Raw genomic sequence first — 23,669 nt, forward strand, 5'->3', positions numbered from 1 at the left:
CCCTCCCTGGCATTTTGGGGTCCTCTCTGATCCATCCCCACTGGCCAACCGGGCCCACCTTATGGGCAGGGGCCTGGGAAGCAGGGCTGGGAGGGATCCTAGAAGCTCCTACTGAGGCTGAGATAAGCAGAGACGGGCACAGGATCCCTGACATCGGAAGCTGAATGCTGTAGGCCCACAACATTTCTCAAAGAGCCACCCACGACCCTCCAAAGGTTAAGAATCCCAGATCACAACGATGAACCGGGGCCTCAGGGTTAGGAGGACTGGTCAAACAAGCACCAAGAAACCTAAAAAATCTCCTCGTCCCCCTCTGAGTATAACTGGCAGGGGGGAGAGGCCCTGCCTCATGTACTCACAATGTTAATTTCTTTTTTTCCCTGACCCATCCTTGTCCCCATTCAAAGCAAGCAGGGTGGACAGGCAGGATTATTCATATAATTCCAATCTCAGACACCCTCCTCTTCCTCCTAGGCCCGTAGCCGATAAAGACCAGTTCCTGACCCTAGGGACTGTGTGCCCACAGCTTCCTATCTTGCCTCTTTACCCAGGGTCTAAGGCTCTGATTGATACGCTGTGGCCAACTTTCTTCCCAGGTGTTTCCTAAAAAGCCAGCTGCAAGTCTCAGCAACCACTGAATTCTACCCTACCACGTGGTTGGAGCTCTCACCATGTGCTGGGTGTTATGACACAGTTGCGGCTGGTGGCACAGACCCTCAGCGTGGCCTGGGAGGTTAATGGCAGGACAGATGACACTCACGTGTCAGGTCGGAGGAGGGAGAAATGGCACAAAGGTGAGACTCCCCAGGAGGGCAACTGATTCACAGGTTGGGGATGAAGAGCGTAGCTTCTTGGAGGTGCAATGGCAGCTCTGGAAATGGGCGTGAAGGTGAAGGGTCCCTATACAAGAGAATGAGTTGTCGTCCTGTCGAAAAGGTGGAGTCGGTAAAATGCTGGGCGAGTTTAGGAGACAGGCAACCGCTGGAGCCTGGGTTGGGGAGGGGCGGGGAGGGGTGGAAAGGAAGGAGAGAAGGTTAGAGGTGGGTTATGGCCAACTGGCCAGAATGAGGAGGGCCTTGGTGTACTACTAAGGAATTTGGACTTTATCAGACAGTGTGTAGGTGTCATTGAGGGTTTCTGAGCAGAGCAGGTGGGCTCTGTGCTCAGATCTACGCTTAAAAAAGATCACAGTGCGGAGAGAGCAAGGAAAGGTCTTGGAGATTGGGAAACAGGACACTACAGCCCAGTACGGGAGATAATGGAGCCTTTTAACTACAGCCACGGCCGGGACCAGCTACATAATTTATGGAACCTGGTACAAAAAGAAAATGCAGGGTTCCTCGTCCAGAAATTAAGAATTTCAAAAGAGCGACAGCGGAGCATTAAACTAAGCATGAGGCTCTGTGTAGCAATATAGGTCAGACACCCATGAAACCGGCCCTGTCCCAGGATGGGAAGGGAAAGGGAACGACAGAAGAGAAATCTGGAAGGCAGGGGACCTGGTGACCTGGGACCTGGTGATCTGTTGGACAAGAAAAGAGAGGCTGACAGATGACTTTTCTGCACCGGTTGACAGGTCACCCACCCTTTACTGGGCACCCCTTTGAGTGGTCCATGATCACCTCTAACTTCCTATTATGTCTGAACATCACACCCCTCTCCACTGCTGCTACTCACCCAGATCTGTTCCTGTAGGTTCCCTATCTAAAGGTGTCACCGTTCACCTAATTACTCCAGTTGAAAACCTTGGCGTCACCCTCTACTGTCTCCCCATCCCGTCCCTTCCGGCAATTTACTTCCTAAATGTTTCTCCCATCTGTGTGGCCTCTTCAATCGCCGCTATCACTGCCAAGTTCCGGCAGGCCCTTATCAGCTCAGGCCTGGATTACCCACAAAAGCCTCCTATCTGTCTCCCTGATTCCAGTCTCCACCCCTACTCCCCCTCTCAAATAAAATATCCTCCACAGTGCTGCCCCAGAGAGGTTCCAAGTGTCACCTGACCAGGTCACCGAGCAAGACCCAGTGCTGCTGCAGCCAAAGGATAAGATCCAAACGTCTTAAATGGCTCACAAGGCCCTCCGCCATCTGACCCTGCTTAATTTTCTAATAAATGCCAAAAGTGGCTTCGTCTCCCACACAGCTCCAGTGCAGGCCAAGCCACCAAGCCGGAATTTTGTTTTGTTTTGTTTTTCTTTACCTCTATCAGTTTCCTCTGCCTGGAATGCCTTCTACCCTCCCCCTCCACGGCCTGGCTAACCTCAGTTCATTCTTTGAAGTTCCTGTCAGCTCTCCCCTGGTCTGGGAGGCCTTCTCCAGGTCCCCACTCCTCACACCCTGGATGCTTTTCCATGCCGACTGCAGGACCTTACAGATGCCAGTGGCTGTGCCAAGCCTCATCTCTGCGCTGGGGGCAACCCGAGCAGAGAGTGGGTCCTGCCCACTTTGGTGTCCAGCTCCCAAGACAGAGCCTGGCTCTCTGGGCGCTCCAGGCACGTGTGGCTCTGGCTGAACTGTCTGGTGGTGGATGTTACTGGTGACACTGGAAGATGAGCCATCTGCCCGGAAGGCTGGCAGGAATAACCCCAAAGAGAAAGAAAAACCCCATGTCCCATCTTCAGTAAGTCTCCCCGGCCAGGGCCAGGATGGCGCCTCCGATTGAATGCAGCTGTGACCCAATAGCAACTATCTAGTGTCTAGTTTGTGTTTGATTTCAGAATTTGACTTCTGCTTCCTTCTAAAAACCTCATTCTCTTATGTCTATAGTAAACAAGAAGCCCCACTCTAGCAGAGGCAGCCTGTTTTCCACTGAGCTGACTCCTCCCCAGTCCGGTCATGGGTTAGACGGTAGAGACCCTGGCACAAAGCTGACCCTCAATAAATACTTGCTGAATGGGTGAATGTGTCCAGTTCACCAAGATTGGGGATGGGAAGCCCGAAGCTGCTGAGGACTGACGGGAGCAGTCAGCCCGGGATTAGACTTGATCCACAGATAATCCCCCAAATCCAGAAGCCACCTGGACAGTTGCCTGGACTGTGCATGTTGATGCTGCAGCTGGTTCTGTGACAGATTTTCCAGGGGCCAGAAAATGGATCCTCAAAAAACAATTATTCTAATTATTATTGAAGTGTGACAGAGAAAAGGACTGTCAATCCTTTGAGAGCAGAATCTATTTGGGGAGATTAACTGCTGGCTCTTCTCTCCATTTTTACTTTGAGGTACTTTTATTATGAACCGTGTCAAGCAAACAGACAAGTGGAGAAAAGAGTATCATGAACCCACTATAAGGTACCCGTTACTGAACTCCAGCGGTTACCCACACAAACGCAATCTCGAGGTCATCTATAATCCATCCCTGGAAGCAAATCCCAGCTAGCATCTCATTTCACGCGTTAAGACTTGGGTGGAGACCAAAATCCATTTCCGACTCATCTGGGGGACACCGGCCCTGGGCTCCCCTTGGCCCAGCCTGGCTCCGTGCCCCGCACGGCCCCCACCCAGCGGGTTCCCAGCCTACGTCTATGAAACTCAAAGCCGGATAGTGCGGCGCCAGGCCCTGCCTCCTCCGCTTCCTCCTCTTCCCGCACAGCGTGGGTCACCTCGGCCTCGTGGCACCCCACCGGCAGCCCTCGGTGATGCGCGAGTGAGTGTCCCCGCGCAATGCCACAGAAAGCGGAGGGAGGCGCCTTCCACTTCCTCCTTCCCCGGCTGACTAACGCCCGGCGCCCGCCCCACGCCTCCGGCTCCCCGGGGCGTGGCCACAGCCCGAAGGGGCGGGGAAAGACCCATCTTCGGCCTTATTTGGGCAGCCACGTCACAGGCCGCACACTCATTCACATAAAACGCCGCGCTGCCGGCGGAATCCCCGGCTTCTGGGGCGGCGAGTGGCCGGGCCGGCTGCCGAGCGTGCGGGGCGGGAAAGAAGAGTTGAGCTGCCGCTCCGGCTCCGGCGCCGGGCTCGCTCGCTCGCTCGCTCGCTCGGTCTGCCAGGCTGCAGTCTCGCGGGCCGCCCTCCCGCGCCTCGCCAGCGGGCACCCTGGCTGTGGGCACCGGCGGGGCGCGCGGCGCGGCACCGCTGGGCGGCGGCATGAAGGTCACGTCGCTCGACGGGCGCCAGCTGCGCAAGATGCTCCGCAAGGAGGCGGCGGCGCGCTGCGTGGTGCTCGACTGCCGGCCCTACCTGGCCTTCGCCGCCTCGAGCGTGCGCGGCTCGCTCAACGTCAACCTCAACTCCGTGGTGCTGCGGCGGGCCCGCGGCGGCGCGGTGTCGGCGCGCTACGTGCTGCCCGACGAGGCGGCGCGCGCGCGGCTGCTGCAGGAGGGCGGCGGCGGCGTGGCGGCCGTGGTGGTGCTGGACCAGGGCAGCCGCCACTGGCAGAAGCTCCGCGAGGAGAGCGCCGCGCGGGTCGTGCTCACCTCGCTGCTGGCCTGCCTGCCCGCCGGCCCGCGGGTCTACTTCCTCAAAGGTGAGCGCGTCGGGGCCGCCGAGCGCCTGTCACCACCCCTCCATCCCCACCCCTGGGGCTCTGGGGTCCCCTCCCCGTGCGGGGCGCCTTCTGCGATCCGGAGCCCGGTAGTCTCCACCTGCCGGAGTCCGCACGCCGAGGCTTGACGTGCGCTCGGGAGGGCGCTGCCAGTGTCAGCCCAGCCCTCGGAGCTTCCCCCTCCCCACCCGCGTTCCTCGAAAGCTCGCGGCGGCCGGCCCGCCTGGGTGGTGGGTAGGGTTGGTTGCGCAGCCGGGGGCGCCGCTTCTCGGCCGCCGGGGCCGTCGGCTCGTGCTGGGCGCGGGCCCCCGATTTGCTGGCGCCGGCTTAGCCGCCCTCGCTGGGGCCTGGGCTCTGAGCCTCTCAGATGGGCAGATCTGGCGGGATCAGCAGGTCGCGACCCCCCGGAGCGTGGCGCCGCGGCGTCCCCTTTCCTCCCGCCCGGACAATTAACGTGTGTAAGGCAGTCTTTACCGACCCCTCTTGCCTTTTTGACCCTGGCGAGTCCCTCCCCTTCCTTTCCACTTCAATTTACTGCTGTTTATTGTTTTCCTCCGGCCTTTCCTTCTCCCCTCCCAGGCCTTTCTCTAGCTCCATTTGGAGCTGACAGCCTTCCCACCCCTTTCAACCCTTCCCTCAAACCCTCCCCCACACGCCACCCCCGCAGATCATTCCCGGGACTGGCCTCCTGCTATCTGCCCGGGTTTGGAGGGGGCGGCCGGCTAGCCCGCCCCGGGATTTAGGAGAGGTGTAGCAGGGTGGTGGTGGATGGGGTTCCGTCGCCTTTGGTTTGAGGCGCCCCAGAAGCTGCCCCACAAGTCTGTCCATTACACCTGCTGGAGAGAGGACTTTGACTTCCCTTACTGTGTAGTCAGTGAGTGACTTTCAAATTACAGAGCACTGATTTCTGGGTCACTTCCTATGACTACTCCCGCCTTGTATTTGAGTCCTTTGTAACCTCCAATGTATGGGAAACTCAGTCCTTAGAGCAGAGATGAGTGTTCAGCCCAAGCTGTGCCCCAAGGCCCGCCAACCCTGTTGCAGACATCTTGAGATACAGCAGTGATGTGGTTCAGAAATGAGCCCGAGGGCCCTTTTTAAAACCAAGCAGCCTGGGGAATTTCACACCTGTGGGGCCTGGCGATCACACGCGGGGCCCCCACCTCTGTTAGCACCTCTTGTAGACTGTTCCCTGTTGATTCCTGTTCGGGAGATGATCATCTTCTCCACCAGCCTCAGCTTGTCTGGGAAGGAGCGAGGCTCTCCTTAAGACGTTTCACACTTAGCCCAGGGTGGTGGTCTTTGTCTCCTTTCTTAGCAATGAGTACAGGAAAAGCTACTGTCTTCCCAGGAGTATGAAAGATCTATTTCAGGAAACCCCTCCTGGTCCTACCTCTGCTCCCCAACCCTCTCCTCTCCATGGGGGGGTTCATGTTGACTGTTGAGAAGTTACTGCCACAGGAAGTAAGTGGCTCTGTAGACTCACATCTTGGGAAATTCGTGTCTAAAATGTTTATTTAAATGACAGTAACGTACACAGGTAAAAATTTTAAAAGCACAAAGCCTGTACAATGAAAAGTGGGTCTTCTGCACACCCTTAAATCCAGTTCCACTCTCCAGAGACAGCCACCAAATATTTTCTGTTCATCTTTAGACAAGTTAATTTTCCCCGAGTATCTTTAAAAAATAGAATGATTTTGCATATTTTGTATTCTTGCTTCTTGGATGCAACTAGACCTTGGGAGGTTTTGCCTTTATCAGAACATACATGTCCATTTTGCTTTTTATTTTATTTTTTAAAATTTATTAGAGAGAATGCATGCAACATGAGGAGCAAGGGGAGGGAGAACAGGGAGCCAGGAGTCTGGCGCAGGGCCCAGGGCTTGATCCCAGAACGCTGGGATCATGACCCAAAGGCAGACGCTTAACCTACTGAGTAAGGCACCCTTCACTTTTTAAACTGGTCCCCTGTTGGTAGCCAGTAGGTTGCTTTCAACGTCATTATTTGAGGCAATGTGGTAGGGTATATTTTTGTTCAAATGCTTTGCATGTGCACTATCTTTCAGTAGGATTCAGAGAATTGGCAGGTTGATAGTTGTGTGCATTTTAAATCTCAATAGGAATTGCTGGATGCTTAACCGTTTACAACACAACGAAGGTTAAATTGTTGTCCAAGAAAATTTTGATTTCCTTACTGCCTCATGTCCAGATACAAATTCAGGTTTTAATCTAGTGGCATTTCAGATCTTGGGGACAATGCCTTTTATACTTCCCTTTATTCTCTCCCCCCCCTTTATTCTCCGCCCCCCTCCCCAAACATAACACTAAAATGGCATGGCGACCGGATGGCATTGTCATTGTATATTTAAATACAGTGTTCTTGCAACTTCTCTGCTCCCCTGGTCATGCAACGGTGATCAAAAGCCCAGTCACTCTGAAGAGGGCTGAAGCAGCAAGAAAAAGGGCCACAGCTCTTGAAACTCAAGAGAATGGTCTGTCTCTCCCTGCCTCTCAGGGGAGAGTGGGTGAAAGAGACCGTCTAATCCGAAGGACTCCTGACCCCAGCTTGAAGAGATAGGCCCCCGTTTATCTGTCCCTCTACTACACTGAGCTGCTTTGTCCGCCTGCCTTGTTTTGTCAACAGGCAGGCAGGACCCGGCCCACACCGCACCTCCTGTCTGTCCTGACAGCCATCTCTTTTAAGTGTGCTATTTAAAGACAAGAGATGGGGCGGCCTGAAGGCTTGTCTTTGCCAAGCCTCATTCTTGGGAACGTTTGGGAGGGCATGGGCCACTCTTAATACCGGATTCCCATCCCCGTCACTCCGTTTGTCTCCTGGAATCAAGAACGTTGGAGGCCCAGGCACAGGAAGTGATTTACTTTAAGGTCACTTCTTCCAGTGAAGCTGTGGATCACTAAGTCTGACCTTTAGTCTGTATCCTAGGAGGGAAAGGGTCCAGGGGCTACAGTGGTGGTGGTGGTGGGGGGTGGCGAGCAGGAAACTAAGCCTCGAACACCATCACGTCCCTCCATTACTCTCTGGCATGTGGTCTGTTTATCATGACCAAGAGGACCAGAAGCTCATCTGGGGAGGCCCAATGGGCTTTTTGTTGAAGTGACCACAGAGGAGATTTGAGTGTACTCAATGGGGGCGGGGGCAGTTCCAGCAAGCGGGGAGGAAGCAGTAATGGCAAGATGACTCATTCTAGGAATTGGCTGCAGCTTCTGGGAGGGAGCTGGAGACCGCCATGTTATCCATTAACCATTTGTCTACCACAGGGGCTTAAGGCCACCATGTGCTCCTCTGTGGGCTATCAAAACGCCAAGAGAGAAAAGAAAGAGGGGACTATGTGGAAAATACATGGGCTCAGAATGCGTATTTAATTGATGGTTTGAGGGGCGCCTGGGTGGGTCAGTGGGTTAAGCCGCTGCCTTCGGCTCAGGTCATGATCTCAGGTCCTGGGATCGAGTCCCGCATCCCGTCTCTCTGCTCAGCGGGGAGCCTGCTTCCTCTCTCTCTCTCTCTCTGCCTGCCTCTCTGCCTACTTGTGATCTCGCTCTGTCAAATAAACAAATAAAATCTTAAAAAAAAAAAGATAGTTGATGGTTTGACACTAAGTGAATTCTCTGGGTCAGAGAAAAACAGAAGTGGGTTTTCTGGAGGCTCCCGGAAGTCCCTTAGGTCCTTCTGGATTGAGAGTGAGAGTTTCCCCAAGTGAGGCTGGCCTATTCACCTGGCAGCACTGGGCATGTTTTTCATTTGGTTCTTTACTGCTGAGTGCTGGACCGGAGACTTCTTTAAGATGCCCAAGTTTCTGTGACCCCGTCATAGAGTAGTTTTTACCTTAAGTGACCCATCTGGAGAAGTTTAAATATAATAGTAAGGATTTTTACAGTCATACCTGCTGGTAGTTCTCATTTCAGGGCTTATCATAGGGCAGGAAGATCAGGAAGGGAAGTTGAGGAAGATAGGAAGGGTTAGGTGGTCTTGAAGGGGAGAGAAACAGTTTTTACTTAATTGGGACTGAGAATTAAGTTCTAAAGCCTTGTGCGTCCAGTTTGGCTTAGAAGGTAATTAACTAGATTGATTACTCAAAATTGGACCTATAGAGAGGATTGTCAGCAGTGTTTTTTAGCACCTTGGGAGTGAGAAAGGGCAGGGCTGTTTTATTGCACCTAGTTTAAACCTATTAGCCTCCATTCTCTTAGGAATAGAGGGGTTCCATCTATAATCCAATTCAGAGCTAATGGGCTAGGGATGAAATAGACCAATTCAGGAGTCTCTTCTTGCAAATGAATGAAATTCTGCATAATCACACCTGCATTTTAGACCAAGGAGTGAAAATAGCTTTTGTTTTCTGGAGGGATTTGGTTAATATTTTCCAGATGTCAAATAGCTTTCCTTTTAGCTGCTTCTGATAGACATAAAAAGTTAATCATTGCCTCTCTGAACTATAACTTTTTAGAAAAGAGAGAGTGTGTGTTTGTGTCTGTGTAGCCCATTTCTGTTCTAAAGCTATTAGTTGGTTTGGCTTAATTTTTTTTTTTTATAAGATCAGAATCTATGTTAGCTTTATATTCTTGACTCTTCCACACTTAGAGTATTGATTAATTCTGGACATTTTCTAAAAGCTGAGCAATCAGTGTTTAACATCTATCTTCCTTTATTTTTTTCCCCCTTTTTTTTAACCTTGCAGGAGGATATGAGACTTTCTATTCGGAATATCCTGAATGTTGTGTGGATGTACAACCCATTTCACAAGAGAAGGTTGAAACCGAGAAAGCCCTCATGAGCCAGTGTGGGAAACCAGTGCTCAGCATCAGCTACAGGCCAGCCTATGACCAGGTGAGTGGTGTGGAAGTGCCATCTTGGCTGCTGACTCCGCTCCTTCCCCAGCCTCCTGGCTCTTGCTCTCCCCGCTCAGTAGCACTGGTGCATTCTTCTGTGGATAAGGGTGTTGGCAGAGCCCTCTAGCTTCAGAGAGCTGTTGCTTGCCAACTTGAGTTTTCCATCCAAGAGTATATGGGCTTCTTTCCAGCAAACAAGCTGACAAGAGCAAACGAGCCCCAGGATGCTTGACAGCTTCTGGAGAAAAGAGGAAGTGAAAGATACATTCTTATTAGCTGGCCTAGGAAGCAGAAGCTTCAAAGTATCAGTTTAGGTTTCCCTGAAGATGTTTCAGAGCTGACTTTCAGGCTTCCTGTGTTAATCTTCTTTGTAATTGTTCATGCTGGGCAGTTTCAGCAAACCAGCCCAGTACCTGTCAAGATGTGTCTTTTTGTTATTTTTAACTGAACTGGGGCTGGGGGAGGGTTGTGGGGACACTACTGTTTGGATGGCTAAGCAGAGGCTGAGGGTTTCAGGTGCCTACAGTTCCATAAATTCTGAAACCAGTGAAGATCAAGAGACACTGTAGAGGATTTCATGCTCCTACAAACATGTGGTGTTTTTTTCCTTTAAAGAATTTAACTTTCTGGCAGGCCTGTAAGGGCTGACTGTGTGTGGAAGGCTTAGTGAGGGGTCCTGCCCTCCAGTGCTGCAGGATGAGGGGAAGGTGGGCAAGGACCCAAATCTGGCAGAAACCAGAGCCCAAGCCCTCCTTCCCATTTCACAGGAGGGGAGAAATCCATGTCTCAGAACTGAAGATGATCTCTTTGCAACAAATCCTGTAGCTGGGCTCCTAGCAACAGTAGGCCCAGAAAGACTCCCTTCTCTTAACTCTGGCTCTTTTCAAGACCTTGGTGTTTTCCACAGAAACAGAACTTCTTTTGGAAAGGGCCTGTCCTAGGCACCTGACTTGGAGGGAGGAGCTTTTCAGGTCTTTCCCACAACGTAAGTGCATGTCCAGATCATAAGAAGGAAGATGTCTGGAAGCTGCCCGGCGTGAGCAGAGATCTGCCACAGTAAAGCCAAGTGACTGTCCTTGAGTGGGATCCCTGGTCGGGAAGTCTATTAGCTTGGCCAGGGTCCAAGGTTATTATTTTGTTTGTTTTCCTTTATTAAAAAATACAGCATATTGGGGCACCTGGGTGGCTCAGTGGGTTAAGCCTCTGCCTTCAGCTCAGGTCATGATCTCAAGGTCCTGGGAATGAGCCCCGCTTTAGGTTTTCTGCTCAGCAGGGAGCCTGCTTTCCCCTCTCTGCCTGCCTTTCTACCTACTTGTGATCTCTTTCTCTGTCAAATAAATAAATAAAAATTAAAAACCAAACCAAAACAAAAGCAGGGACGCCTGGGTGGCTCAGTCGGTTAAGCCACTGCCTCCGGCTCAGGTCAGGATCCCAGAGTCCTGGGATCGAGCCCCGCACCAGGCTCCTTGCTTGGCAGGGAGCCCGCTTCTCTCTCCCACTCCGCCTGCTTGTATGCATTCTCTCTCTCTCTGACAAATAAATGAATAACATCTTAAAAAAAAAAATACAGCATATGATGAACCCTCAGCATTCAAGTCATGGGCATGTGGCTTAGCTGGATTTCTGTTTTCTGTTTGTTTGGGTGTTTCCCCCTCACTTCTCAGAAAGTGAAAGAGAAACAAGAATTGTCAGGATGTTGTGAAGGCACAGCAGACCTTTGGCCAAGAAAGGACTGGGGAGGCCCTGACGTGTCTCCAGGGTTCGTCTGGGGAACCCCCTAGTGCTATTTCTTAGAAGCGCTGCTGCATGGAGAGAAGCCAAGCAAGGCCGTGTTAACCTTTGGGGTTTCTGAAGGCTTCTGGTTCCTTCCTCTTGAGTCAAAACAGAATAGTCAGAAAAAGAAAGACATGGTTTCAGGGGTATGTTGTTCTAGGCTTTAGAGGTAATTGGATAAGGTCCCAGGCCTGGTGTGTCCATGTGTTCCGGGCCTAAACAGGGAGAGATCTGTGTTCAGTCCAGGGGCCAGCTATAGTCAGTGCGAATAAAAATACTGGTTGTTGAGGCAACCTGGGGGCTCAGTCCGTTAAGCATCCAACTTTGGTTCTCAGTTCAGGTCTTGATCTTAGGATTGTGGGTTCAAACCCCTCACTGAGCATCAAGACGACTATTAAAAATATATATATATACTGGTTGTTACTCTTACTATCTTTGGCAAAATCCTCTATAACTTTCTTCCAAGTGGCCCCACTGGCCTTTGCTGGAACACTTGATTTCTCAGGAAAGAAAAAGCGCACACCACATGCCAAGTAATTTGAGAATTGCCTTCTGCTGGCCCTCATCCTATGCCCCTTTCCCTATTATGAGTCTGGCCGAGTTTCCGTTCCACTTTTATTCTGGGACAGGAAATGGAAACACAGGAAGCGGATGGATGATACAGGAAAGGCTCCCAAAGACACAGCCACTGCCCCCCGCCCCTCCAAGCCCAGTGTTTCTCTCTCAGTCTTGGGGCCTCCCTTTGTTCCAGTTATCGCTGGTTTTTCTTGCCACCTGGGAGCTGCTACGAGTGCCAGAGTCTGACCAGCTAGCTGTTTTTAACTTTGCCTCAGGGTAGATGGTCTCAGCTTCTAATTGGGAGCCTCCTTAACTAGAAACCTGCTGTGTGGGTGGCCTTCCAAAAGGGTGATGATGTAAGCATCTCTCAGGAGCCCTCAGTCCCACGTGAGGAGGATAAGGGGAGGAGAAGCCCCTCTCCCCTGGGCTTCATAGCCTTTCTTTTTTTTTTTTAAAGATTTTATTTATTTACTTGACAGAAATCACAAGTAGACAGAGAGGCAGGCAGAGAGAGAGAGAGGGAAGCAGGCTCCCTGCTGAGCAAAGAGCCCGATGCGGGACTCGATCCCAGGACCCTGAGATCATGACCCGAGCCGAAGGCAGCGGCTTAACCCACTGAGCCACCCAGGCGCCCCCATAGCCTTTCTTTAAGGATCCTGGGTAAACAGTGGTCATTTCCACTTCCAAGAAGCATCCGTGCTGGGGATGCACTCTGACCTCTCCGAAACCCACGTGTATCTTGAGATCAGTCATGGGTGTCCTAGTTTTGATAAAATACACCATGAAGATACCCTGACTGCAAAGTGGGGGTGGGGGGACACTCGTCTTGTAGCGTTTTTAACCTGTTTCATCTCGAAAGAAAAAGGCTGCCCTGAGGTTAGAAGGCTTGCGCTGGTGCCCTCGGGGCAGCAGGAACGTGAGCGGGAGCCTCTCAGTCCTTCCCCTTGGTGCCCATCTTCTCATCCATGTCAGCACAGGAAGGCTGCTTGCATTTCCCACCTCAATATGTGTACGGAAACAAGAAATCTTTGCTGTGTGGGCTTTGCCGTCTCTGAGAGTCGCAAGGCAGCAGCAGCGGGTAGAGAGTTTGCCAGAATGGAGGCTCCACCCACAATCTGGGCTGAACTGCCCTGGCGCCGAGCTGTCCACCTGGAAACCAGAAAGGGAACCTCCCACCTGACAACAAGTAGGTCAGGGTGGTTTTGTTTCCTCTCCTGAAGGAGCAAGCTAATCCACGATTTCCTGGGTGTCCTCTGCCCCTCCCTCCAGGGCGGCCCCGTTGAAATCCTCCCGTTCCTCTACCTTGGAAGTGCCTACCATGCGTCCAAGTGCGAGTTCCTGGCCAACCTGCACATCACGGCCCTGCTGAACGTCTCCCGGCGGCTTTCCGAGGCCTGCGCCACCCACGTACACTACAAATGGATCCCCGTGGAAGACAACCACACAGCCGACATCAGCTCCCACTTTCAAGAAGCAATAGACTTCATTGGTAGGTTCAGTCCTTCGCCCTCTGCCATCTGGGAGCCCCTGCTCTCGCTTCTGCGGTACTGATGGGGGCGGCCTTTGCCAAGAAGGACCGTGTCTCGGACGTGCGTCCGCCGGGAGCTGGAGCCGGGAGGGGATGCGGCCACCAAAGAGGCGGAGGGGAGGACGCGAGCTGCTATTCATAGGAGCTTTCATTTGCAAGATAAATGAATTAATATTATTTTATGGCAGGACTCACTGCCATTCTTGTTGTTCTTCCGAGCTGGGTGGAAGCGGAGTGTGTCCGTGTGTGATGCTCCGTGCCAGGGAGGTAAAGAACCGTCCTTGGCGGTGCTCCTACGTAGGCTGGGGCATTTTTAGAAAGCCAGCAGAAGGATTGAGAGAACACTTCTTACACACCGAGCCCCGAGGGCCCTGGCAGCTTTTCACAGTTTTTGGCAGACTGCTTTAGGGGCAATTTGTTTTGCATTTCAGCTAATTTTGGATTAAAGATAGCATTTGACCGAGCTCCGTGCTCTGTGCATAGGGAAGTTGGCATCTTTTGTACATTGTGTTAGGCGGTTACCGTTTTCTCCCCTGAGCAGGCCTGGAAAGGGCTCTGGGCCTTGGGTTTCCACCTCTTCAGCACAGGCTGGACTGTTCCCGCATTTGACAGCTTCGCTTTCCCCCCTCCCTCTGTCTCGTGGCAGCGAGACTGACTTTTTTTCTGTTTCAGATTGCAAGTATCACTCCCCAACCTTGGGGCCTTGCCTTTCTTTCCCTTTAACACGTATAGTTGTTGTAGCTGAGATGTGATTTTCCTTATCTTGTTTTGAGGGCTTTTGGAGGGAGAAGGGCAGGTGGGCCCTGCAGTAACTGTGGAGGGCAGGCAGCAATTACGGCGACTCCCTTCAGCCACATGGTGGGCCCTGTGCTCATCACACGTGGTTTCATCCCTATAGGAAACCCACTGGGAAAGTCACCAGAGGCAGGAGGCTGAGCCTATCCTGGTCCTCTGAGCCTCTGGGCTTAGAGGATCCCTTTGGATCTCTGAGAGGCTGCCCAGTTGATGGGTTCAGAATGGGAAACCCTTGACGTTGTCTCCCTGGCCCTGGGAGTGCTTTGCCCTTCTCTGCCTGTTATTTAATTACCTAGATAGCTACTCAGTGAGGTCATGAAACCCACCGCCATCCATTTCTCAGAAGCCTCCTTCCCCATCCTGTGAGTTATGTACACAAGCGCACGAACCCACAGCCTCCTGAGAGCACAGGATGCTTCCCCCAGACTTCGTGCCTGCTGGTAAAAGGCGGGGACTGAGCCCATACCATGCTCTTGGCCCCTTCCCAGGGGAGAGTCCCTGGAGGGCCCCCGTAGTAGACAATCCCTGAAGGGCAAAGCAGGAGCAACACAGTCTAGGCCCTTTGCTTTCTTGGTCATGGTACCAAGCAATTAAAAGCTCATGTACAAGGAGCAAAGGAAAATTGGGGTTATGACCCTACAGTCCAAGGGCTGGGGTCCCCTTTGAACTCATTTACAGGAAATTTTTTTCTTTTGAGTCAGACTAAGTTGGGGGTACCTCTAATGAGCTATGAGCTACACTGAGCATATCCTTTGGGACTTTTGTTCTGTTGGGGAAACTCTGGGCTTCCTCCCTGTCTTTAGATCTTACAGATCTTACAGATACATTTTAGATCTTACAGATACATTTGCAAACTTCTTAAACTGGAGGAGGGAGCTGGGTAAGGGAGGTGACTTTATTTGCCCTTCAGAATCTTAAGTGTTTTTGCACACTGTGGCTTTACATAGTACGGGGTACATCAGACTTCCTGTGTTGTAATGTTGTAATTGTTTCCTCACTAGCGAGAGAGGGAATTGGAAAGACTGTTTTTTGTGGTTTTTAATTGATGTGTATATTTATGCATAACCTTTTGGCCCTCGTTTTTAACTGTTGTAGTTCCCTCAGTCGGGGGAGGAGTGGAAGAGAAAAGGAGGCACCCCCTTGTCATATTGAGCTAAAGAATGCCAGCCGATGGTGGTAGCTTTACAGCAGTGACTCCCATTGTTGTGCAAGATGGAGTTTGCGAAAGCCATTTCTATCCTCCGGTCTAGTGAGCGTCACTTGGCCAGGGCTGTAATTAGTGGCTGTGCACTATTTATTGTGTGTTTGGTGGTGGGAACCCTGGGAGCTGAGCCAAGCATCCTGCCCTGGCACAGCCAGACCGGGTGCCCAGGGAGGCCGGCAGGCCTCTAGCAGCAGAGGGGCTGGGTCCTCCCGCTGAGAGTCAGATCGCAAGAGGCAGGAATTGCTTTTCTGAGTCAGTCTTTGAACCTGGGACCCTCAGAAAAACATACCTACCCAAGAAATTTGCATGTAATGTCAAGGATTTTCTGATGCCCTGTTGAAACCCATCCGTGGAACCCAAGTGAAGATGGCATCTCCAGGAAGGGATTCTTTCCCCAGATCTAGCACCTCTGAAGATTGGAAAGGCACTACATGGGGATAGACACTCGGGGGCCCCCATAAGCTCTGTCCTTGCCAGTGGGCATTAAAAAGACTACGTGGGAACCTCAGCTCTTGGACAGGTGTGACATTTTGAGGACTTGGTCACTTTTGCGTTTAATTCTCGTATCTTGGCCTTTTGGTTTCCAGTCCCAACTCATCCTCACCCTCTTTTCTTCCTTCCAGATTGTGTCAGGGAAAAGGGAGGCAAGGTCCTGGTCCACTGTGAGGCTGGGATCTCCCGTTCTCCCACCATCTGCATGGCTTACCTCATGAAGGCCAAGCAGTTCCGCCTAAAGGACGCCTTCGACTACATCAAGCAGCGGCGGAGTGTGGTCTCACCCAACTTCGGCTTCATGGGCCAGCTCCTGCAGTATGAGTCTGAGATCCTGCCTTCTACGCCCCAGGCTCCCTCCTGCCCAGGGGAGGCAGCCGGCTCGTCTTTCATAGCCCATTTGCAGACACTGAGCCCTGACCTGCAGGCTTCCTACTGCACCTTCCCTACCTCGGTGCTGGCGCCCGTGCCCACCCACTCAACAGTCTCGGAGCTTGGCAGGAGTCCCATGGCCACCGCCACGTCCTGCTAAACCCGGGATGGGGGAGCCGGCCCAGCCCCAAGAACAACTGTGATTCTGCTTTTTTTTAAACTCGTGGACATTTCATACCTGTGCAATACTGAAAACCTCACTCGGTCCCGCTGCCCTAGCGGGACAGTGAGCGGTCACCAGGCTTGCAAACGAGCTTCATGCTGACAGTGGTAATAGGTTTTGGGGACCGAAGGAAGCCCAAGCCATGTTGAGAGCACAGTGTGTGCCAACTACTGTACTTCCAGACCCCCTGCCCTCTCAGGACCGCCCGGGCCCTGCACCTCCAAGCTCGCCTTTTCATTTCAAGCGCAAGGCAATATATACCCACGGCAGCGTGGGAGAGAGCAGTTGCTAGTCCGGGAGAAAAGGCAGTGACGAAGCCAACTCGTTTTGAAGGAAGCACAATTTCCACCTTAACTTTTTTAACTTTGGCAGTCTCTGTATCTGTTGCTTCAGGGCATAAGCTGATCACGGCCCAGTCAGGAAAGTAACCCCTCCAGGACTTGGAAGGATGCCATCTAGATGCTGGCTTGAACCCTCCCGTGCGTTTCCGAGACTCCCTCTTGGGTCCAGGGTGGAGGCGGATGGTTGAAGTAGCGAGATGTCAACCTACCTGGGTGTCCTTTCCACTGTGGGTTCTTCCCTGACTTCGGACTTCGCATGATTCCTTATTCATACTTGAACCTTTCTTGTTGCCCCCTCTCCTCAAAGCATCTCTTGCATCGTTTGAAAAGAGTTCTTCGGACCTTAGACCAAAAATCACCCCTTTGAGGGGGCGACAGCGGGTGCCAAGAGACCAAGGGACCCACCGCGTCCGGGTCAGTGGCGTTGACATGATCGTCTCCCCAGCCTGCCGTCCTTCATGTGTGCTTGTCTTGTCTCTTGTGACACACGTTTTCTTCTTCCCTGCCCCTGGGGGTTGTCTTCAAGCTGTGGACTTCTGGGGTTTGCAGATTTTGTATTGTGGTACTTCTTTTTTGTCCGTTGGTTCTTTCTCCAGGGGAAAAGGCAATAATTTCCTAAAATCCATATGAATGTGAAGAAAAGCAGTATGTTACTGGGTGTTGTTGTTGTTGTTGTTTTTTATAGTGCAAAATAAAAAGATGAAAGGAAAAAAGCACCGCTTCATGTTGGTGAGTTGGGGTAATACGGCCGAAAATGGAATCTGCATCTGCTCACGGCTGGTGATATGAACAGAATTTTGCTTTCCAGCCCAGAGGCTTCCCTAACCTCACTTGCAAGAGGAATCTTTAGGTGCTGGCCACACGGAGAGGTGGTCGGAGCACCCACCCACTCTTGCCTCCCATGAGCCCAGGCAAAGTGTTCTTGAACCTCAGATGTTTCATCAGTGAAACGAGTTAGAGGTTCCCCAAGGGTCCTTAAAGCTCAAGGCCCTTGATCATAGCAAACCTGAATGCAAAGCTTGTGGTCAGCCTCCTAGTGCCGGGCACATGGCAGACACACTCAGAAAAGGCTGGAAAAATGCCTAAGGGACAGAGAAGTGAACTAGGTGACAGTTCACCCTAAATACCTGCCCCCCTCCATTGTTTTCCACTCCTGGAACTAATTTCTGTCAGGTAATTCCCTCAGTCAATGAGTGGGTTTAAATCCCAACCTGGATTGACTTGTCTACTGAGTTCTTTCCTCTGTTGGTGGAGGAAGAAAGGAATAATACTGAGTTCTTCCCACACCTGGCGAGGCCTCTGGCCCAGCCTAGCTCTTGGGGCCTGTTTCCTAATCAGGACCTGATGTGGGAGTTCCAAACATACCCCTCAGTTCTGGGGGGCCCAAAGAGACAGCTTCCCTGTCAGTTACCACGTCCGCAAGATGGCGGCCTAGCCCAGGGTAGCCCAGCTCTTTCTAAACATACCACCTCAAAGGCTTGACTTGAGGCCTTGTTCTCTGCAAGCCTTTTCTTTTTTCTTTTTTTTTTTTTTTTAAAGACTTTATTTATTTATTTGACAGAGATCACAGGTAGGCAGAGAGGCCGGCAGAGAGAGAGGAGGAAGCAGGCTCCCTGCTGAGCAGAGAGCCTGATGCGGGGCTCGATCCCAGGACCCTGGGATCATGACCTGAGCCGAAGGCAGAGGCTTCAACCCACTGAGCCACCCAGGCGCTCCTGCAGGCCTTTTGTTTTCACCACTCTCCCTCCACAGATTTCCTTGGCAAGCCCTCAGGTAAGAAAGCCACCCACACTAGAGAGGCTGCGTTCCCTTCCCCTCGTGCCACTCTGCATAATAATCCAAGCAGGACTTTCACGAAAAGTGGAGGGAAGAATGTTGGACGGGCGAGGGCAGTCCTGGCTTCTAGCCCTCACCTTGCCCCTAATTCTAGCACTTTGGTGCTAACCTCTAATAACCTCTCTGGGCCAAAATCCTCCTGGGCTTGGTCTAGTTGATGCCTGAGTCCCTTCCGGGATTCCAAATCCCTGAACCTCTGCTCGGCCTTGGCATGTGACCCAGAACCCTGTGCAGGCGCTGAGTGGCTGGAGCGGCAGCCTGGAGCAGGGAGAGCCGGAGGGGGGAAAGCTGGATGCAGGCTGGGGTGATGTGCTAAGCTGCGTCCCACTTGCTGACATTTGCTTTATTGCATTAAAGTCTTTCTCTGAAGGGTGAGTAAGTCCTCTAAATCAGGCATATGAGGATTGCTCATAAGCCAATGAGTCACTGGGGGGGGGTAAGCCAAGTGAAGCCCCACAGCTGGGGACGGCTTTTGGCTCTCACTCCCTTAATAATCTCATTAATTACAACTCCTTTTGTGTCAAGACCAACTTCACACTGGCTTCCAGTGCCGGGTGGGGAATTCAAGGTGGTGGTGTCGGGCTCCTTCATCCCCAGATTGCGAAGAACCTCCTTTGTTGGTCTCTAGCACCAGTGCTGGGAGAACAGAGAGAGCGGTTCTTCCCTGTTCCGTGTCCCAGCTGGGTCTGCGGGTGAGCCCCTTCCGCTTCACCCTGGCTGCTGAACCGGGCCCGATGGGGGCCGTTAATGTCTGAGCAGCCACAGGCCAGCATGCTGGCAGAAGCTCTGAGTGTCCCTGAGTCTCCTTCCTGGGAGCATCCGGGGAAAATGCCGCCCAGGTCTCCGGACCTTAGAGGCTCTGACTCTCCAAATTGCTGGTGGTTTCTCTTCCCAACACCAGTAAAGCTCGTGCCTGCCCTGTTTCCCCTCCCTGCTCATTAGGCAGTCCGGAACAAAAGTTTTCACCTACCTTGTGACAATTATACAACTGTCTGCAGTGACTTTATGGCATGTTATTTGTTTCCATTGAAATTTCCCAACTCTCTTTTTCTTTTACTTCCATTTCCACAGTGACTTAAAAAAAAAAAAAAACACAAGACAGGCGGTGCCTGGGTGGCTCAGTCAGTTAAGCGTCTGCCTTTGGTTAAGCGTCTGCCATTCATAGATCTTCTTTAGTAAAGTAACTATTGAAAATTTTTTCTAGGGGCACCTGGGTGGCTCAGTTGGTTAAGTGTCTGCCTTTGGCTCGGGTCATGATCTCAAGGTCCTGAGATCCAGCACTGCATCAGGCTCCCTGCTCAGTAGGGAGCCTCCCCCCCACCCCCCGCTCGTGCTCTCTCTCAGTATCTCAAATAAATAAAATCTTAAAAAAAATTTTTTTTTAAAACACATAAAACATACCAACCCTTGGGTGCTAAAGATTAGACATACCACGATGCATTTATGGAATGAGGTGGTGTATAAAAACATGTGGAGAGAAGCCTGTTTCTCCTCAGTGTTGCAACTTTTCATCTCACTCTGAAAGATTTATCCTTGGGACTGGGTTTCTTTGCCTTTTCAGTAACTCTGCTAAGGTCTGTATTCTTTCTGGAGTAAACCCTGTCTAGACCCCAATCCCCATGGCTAGGGCCCTCATTCCCTGTCATTTAGTCTCTGGCACTGCCCTCCACTTCAGCCCTGTATTCTGTTGCTGGTAATCTTTTATGGGCAGAACGCTGGCAGGGATGGACAGATTGCTCCAAGTCCCAATACAGCCCCTCCTGATCTCTACACACCGGATGTGAGGGATGTGCTTCCATGCCTAGATACCCATCACTGCTTCAGTCTGGGACAGAAAGTTCCAGTGACAGTCATTAGTACTTATGAACTCCATGAGGGTAGGATCCCTTGGCTCCTAGCAGGTTCTAGGTTCTAGCAGGTTCTAGCAGGTTCTTCTCAGGTGCTGCTCAGTGTTGAGTGGATGGAGCACACACGCTAATTCCTCTGCCTGGAACACATTTCTCCCTCAATTCACCCTTCAACTAAGTAACTCCCACTGGTCTTCATGTCTTAGCTCAAACTTCCCCTCTCTAGGGAACCCCTCCCAGACTTGCAGACTAGGTCAGATGTCTCTGTTCATCTTTCCTAGCTCCCTATCTATATTTTTTTCTTCATAGTTCACCAAAGTTTAAAGATTATTTATCCATGATCATTCTATTAATGTCTCTCTTCTCCAGACAAGAAGCACCAGGAGAGCAGATTACATTGCATTTCAAGAGGGATGCAGGGGGTGCCTGGGCGACTCAGTGGGTTAAGCCTCTGACTCTTGATTTCAGCTCAGGTCATGATCTCATGGTCCTGAGATCTGAAATCGAGCTCCGTATTGGGCTCCCTGCTCAGCAGGGAGTCTGCTTGAGATTCTCTCTTGCTCTCCCTGTGCCCCTCCCCCAGTCCACATGCTCGCTTGATTGCTCTCTCTCAAAAATAAATTAATTAATTAACATAAATCTAAGAGAGAGAGAGAGAGAGAGAGAAGGACGCACTGTGGGCCTGATTCATAGGGGTATTTAGTTAAGTACTGAGTAAAGGAGTGAATGAACGAAAACTGGGAATGAAAAACTGTCAGAACCAGAACCTGGGCTCTTCATCTTTCTCAAGATGTAGAGGATGTGCCATCCTCTATACATAAGCTCCTTTACCCCGTGCCACTTGCCAATTCTTTCCCAATCCTAGAGGAAACAAGTTTCTTAGATTTAATGACTGCTACCCTATTGGTCAGAGTGCATGTCACCCCATCACCCTATTAGTCACAGTTCAGCTGCCCTTACATCAGGTGTCCATTCTGGAACCAATCCATTTCCTCTAAGTTCAGAGACTTGCCTAGGACAGACTCCCTGAGCAGGGCTATAGATGGGGCAGTTTCAGCGAGAAGGGGCAGGGATCCTGCCATACACTTGGCTAACTTGCCATGTAAAGGACTCAATTAATGCTGGCCAACTGAGTATTGGATAAGAAAGCCCAGGAAACCACCACATAGCCTGGGCATAATGAAATTCAACCCTACTGGTCTTGTCCTACCGCCAGTGAGCACCCTAAGGGGATGAATTATGGTACCTAAATTTAATATTCTGGTAGTATTTATTTATAGCAGTAGATCAAATCGCTTCCCACCCACACACTCACCACCATTCACTTTTAAAGTTTACAGAAACCAAGAAGCCACTAGGTGGGAGCTTAAAATAGACCCTTGAAGCATCTGTACACTTTTCATTTTGGGCCGCTCTAGCAGCCAAGAGAAAATGTGCTGCTTGAGAGGAAAAACCTCTCAGATAGCGAGCCTCAAATATATCTCTATGGGAAGAAGATAAAAAAAAAAAAATCAAAAATTATTTCCAGCCTTTGAGTAGACTTAGAATAAGGAAGCATAGCTGCCAGCCCAGGGAACCTAATGAGTTAGAACCTTTAAAAAGATCTTTTGAAAAGCACTTACAATGGGCTGGCTGGACGCTGGGTATTTTGCATATGTTCTGTCACTGTGGATACTGTTAGGCCCATTTACAGGTGAGAAAACAAAGAGGTGACATCCCAGCTTAAGGTTACATAGCTCGAGCCTGTGGATGTCAGAGCCAGGATCCCTAACTCGCACTGGACTCCCAGAGCCATACTCTTTCCTCTATACCACGCTTTTGCAGAAAACGAAGTTGTGTGTCTCTGTGTCTATACCTCTTAACGGTGGTTATGAAATCTATTTGTTCTTCAGAATCGGGTTTCTTTCATGGCAAGAGTTCATTAACTTGACAGCCTTCTCTTCCAACAGAAGAGAAGGGCCGTTGGATTGGGAGCTGGATTTCAAGAAGGATGTGGACAAACCAGTGTGTTTACAGATAATGAACAACAAAGGGATGGGAAACTATGTCAAATGAGGAAGAGCAGGGAAATGTCGAGATGTGTGGCCACCAGAGGAGAGTCAGCCAATTGTCTGACTGAAGTTGTATAAAGTGGGGTCTAGGGAATCGGGGGCTAGAGTTTCATAAGTCTGGGTATGATTCTGGCTCTGGCATTTGCTATATGTGTGGACATGGACAAATTACTTCATGTCTCTAAATTTTGAAGTTCTTATCTATAAAAGGGGTATATTAATTGAATCTACTTTGTAGGTACAAATTTGAAGAGTAAATGTGAAGAGGAATAATTGCCTGGTGTGAAGTCAAAGACACAGTAAGTCTTCCAATGAATAGCGGTCATGATTATTAATTACTATAATTACAGCCATGAACTACCCACTGGTGTGAGGGTTGGACAAGCAGAGTGGGATTTCTATTGGAAAGGCTGCTGTGGAGAGGATTCAAGCCTCAGGGCCTTTGCACACATTCCTTCTTCGGCTTCATTCTTCCCCTCTTCATCTGCTCATTTTGGATCTCCTTAGTACCTCACTCATGATTTCACTTCTTCAGGGAAACCTTCCCAGATTTCAGGATTCCATAATAAATGTTCCCTTGGTACTTATGCCTGCCCCTAGAGTGCTATCATGATGGGAATTAAATAATGATGTTCATTATCTTTAAAAATTAGCTTTATTAAGGTATAATTTACATAGTATGAAATTCACTTATTTAAATTTTATGATTAAATGAGCTTTGACAAATGCATACATACAGGCATGTTGACATCACTGCAATTAAGATATGGGCTATTCTATTGACCTGCAAAATTTCTTTGTGCCCCTTTGCATTTGCTGTGTTGTTTCTAGCTTTTGGCTGTTATGCATAAAGCTGCTATGGACATTTGTGGACATATTTCTGGTCACATGTTAAGCTGCATTCCTACCATTAATGAATGAGAGTTCCATTTGCTCTATATTCTAGTTTATATTTGGTATTATTGGGGGTTTTTTGTTTTGTTTTGAGTTTAGCCATTCTGGTAGTAGATAGCAGTAACTCATTAGATTGTTAGTTTTTATTTCTATGACTATTAATGATGTTAACAATTACTTCATGTACTTACTGGCCATTCATAGATCTTCTTTAGTAAAGTATCTATTGAAAATTTTCTTTAGGGATGCCTGGGTGGCTCACTTGGGTAAAGCATCTGCCTTTGGCTTGGGTCATGATCCCAGGGTCTTGGGATCCAGCCCTGCATCAGGCTCCCTGCTCAGCAGGGAGCCTGGTTCTCCTTCTCCCTCTCCCCCTGCTTGTCTTCCTTCTCTCACTGTCTCTCTGTGTCAAATAAATAAATAAA

At 50.5% G+C, this 23,669-nt stretch overlaps 1 protein-coding gene across 1 annotated transcript; it reads left to right on the forward strand.

The window, feature by feature from the left end:
- Positions 1-3,980: 3,980 nt before the first annotated feature.
- DUSP5 (dual specificity phosphatase 5) lies at positions 3,981-17,329 on the forward strand. The gene is made up of 4 exons (XM_044240488.1): positions 3,981-4,464; positions 9,180-9,328; positions 12,931-13,150; positions 15,812-17,329. The coding sequence occupies exons 1-4, from the start codon at positions 4,086-4,088 to the stop codon at positions 16,210-16,212; spliced, it is 1,149 nt and encodes a 382-aa protein (XP_044096423.1). The 5' UTR covers positions 3,981-4,085; the 3' UTR covers positions 16,213-17,329.
- Positions 17,330-23,669: the final 6,340 nt, after the last annotated feature.

This window comes from Neovison vison, chromosome 2, assembly GCF_020171115.1.
Source record: "Neovison vison isolate M4711 chromosome 2, ASM_NN_V1, whole genome shotgun sequence".
Classification (NCBI taxonomy): Eukaryota; Metazoa; Chordata; class Mammalia; order Carnivora; family Mustelidae; genus Neogale; species Neogale vison.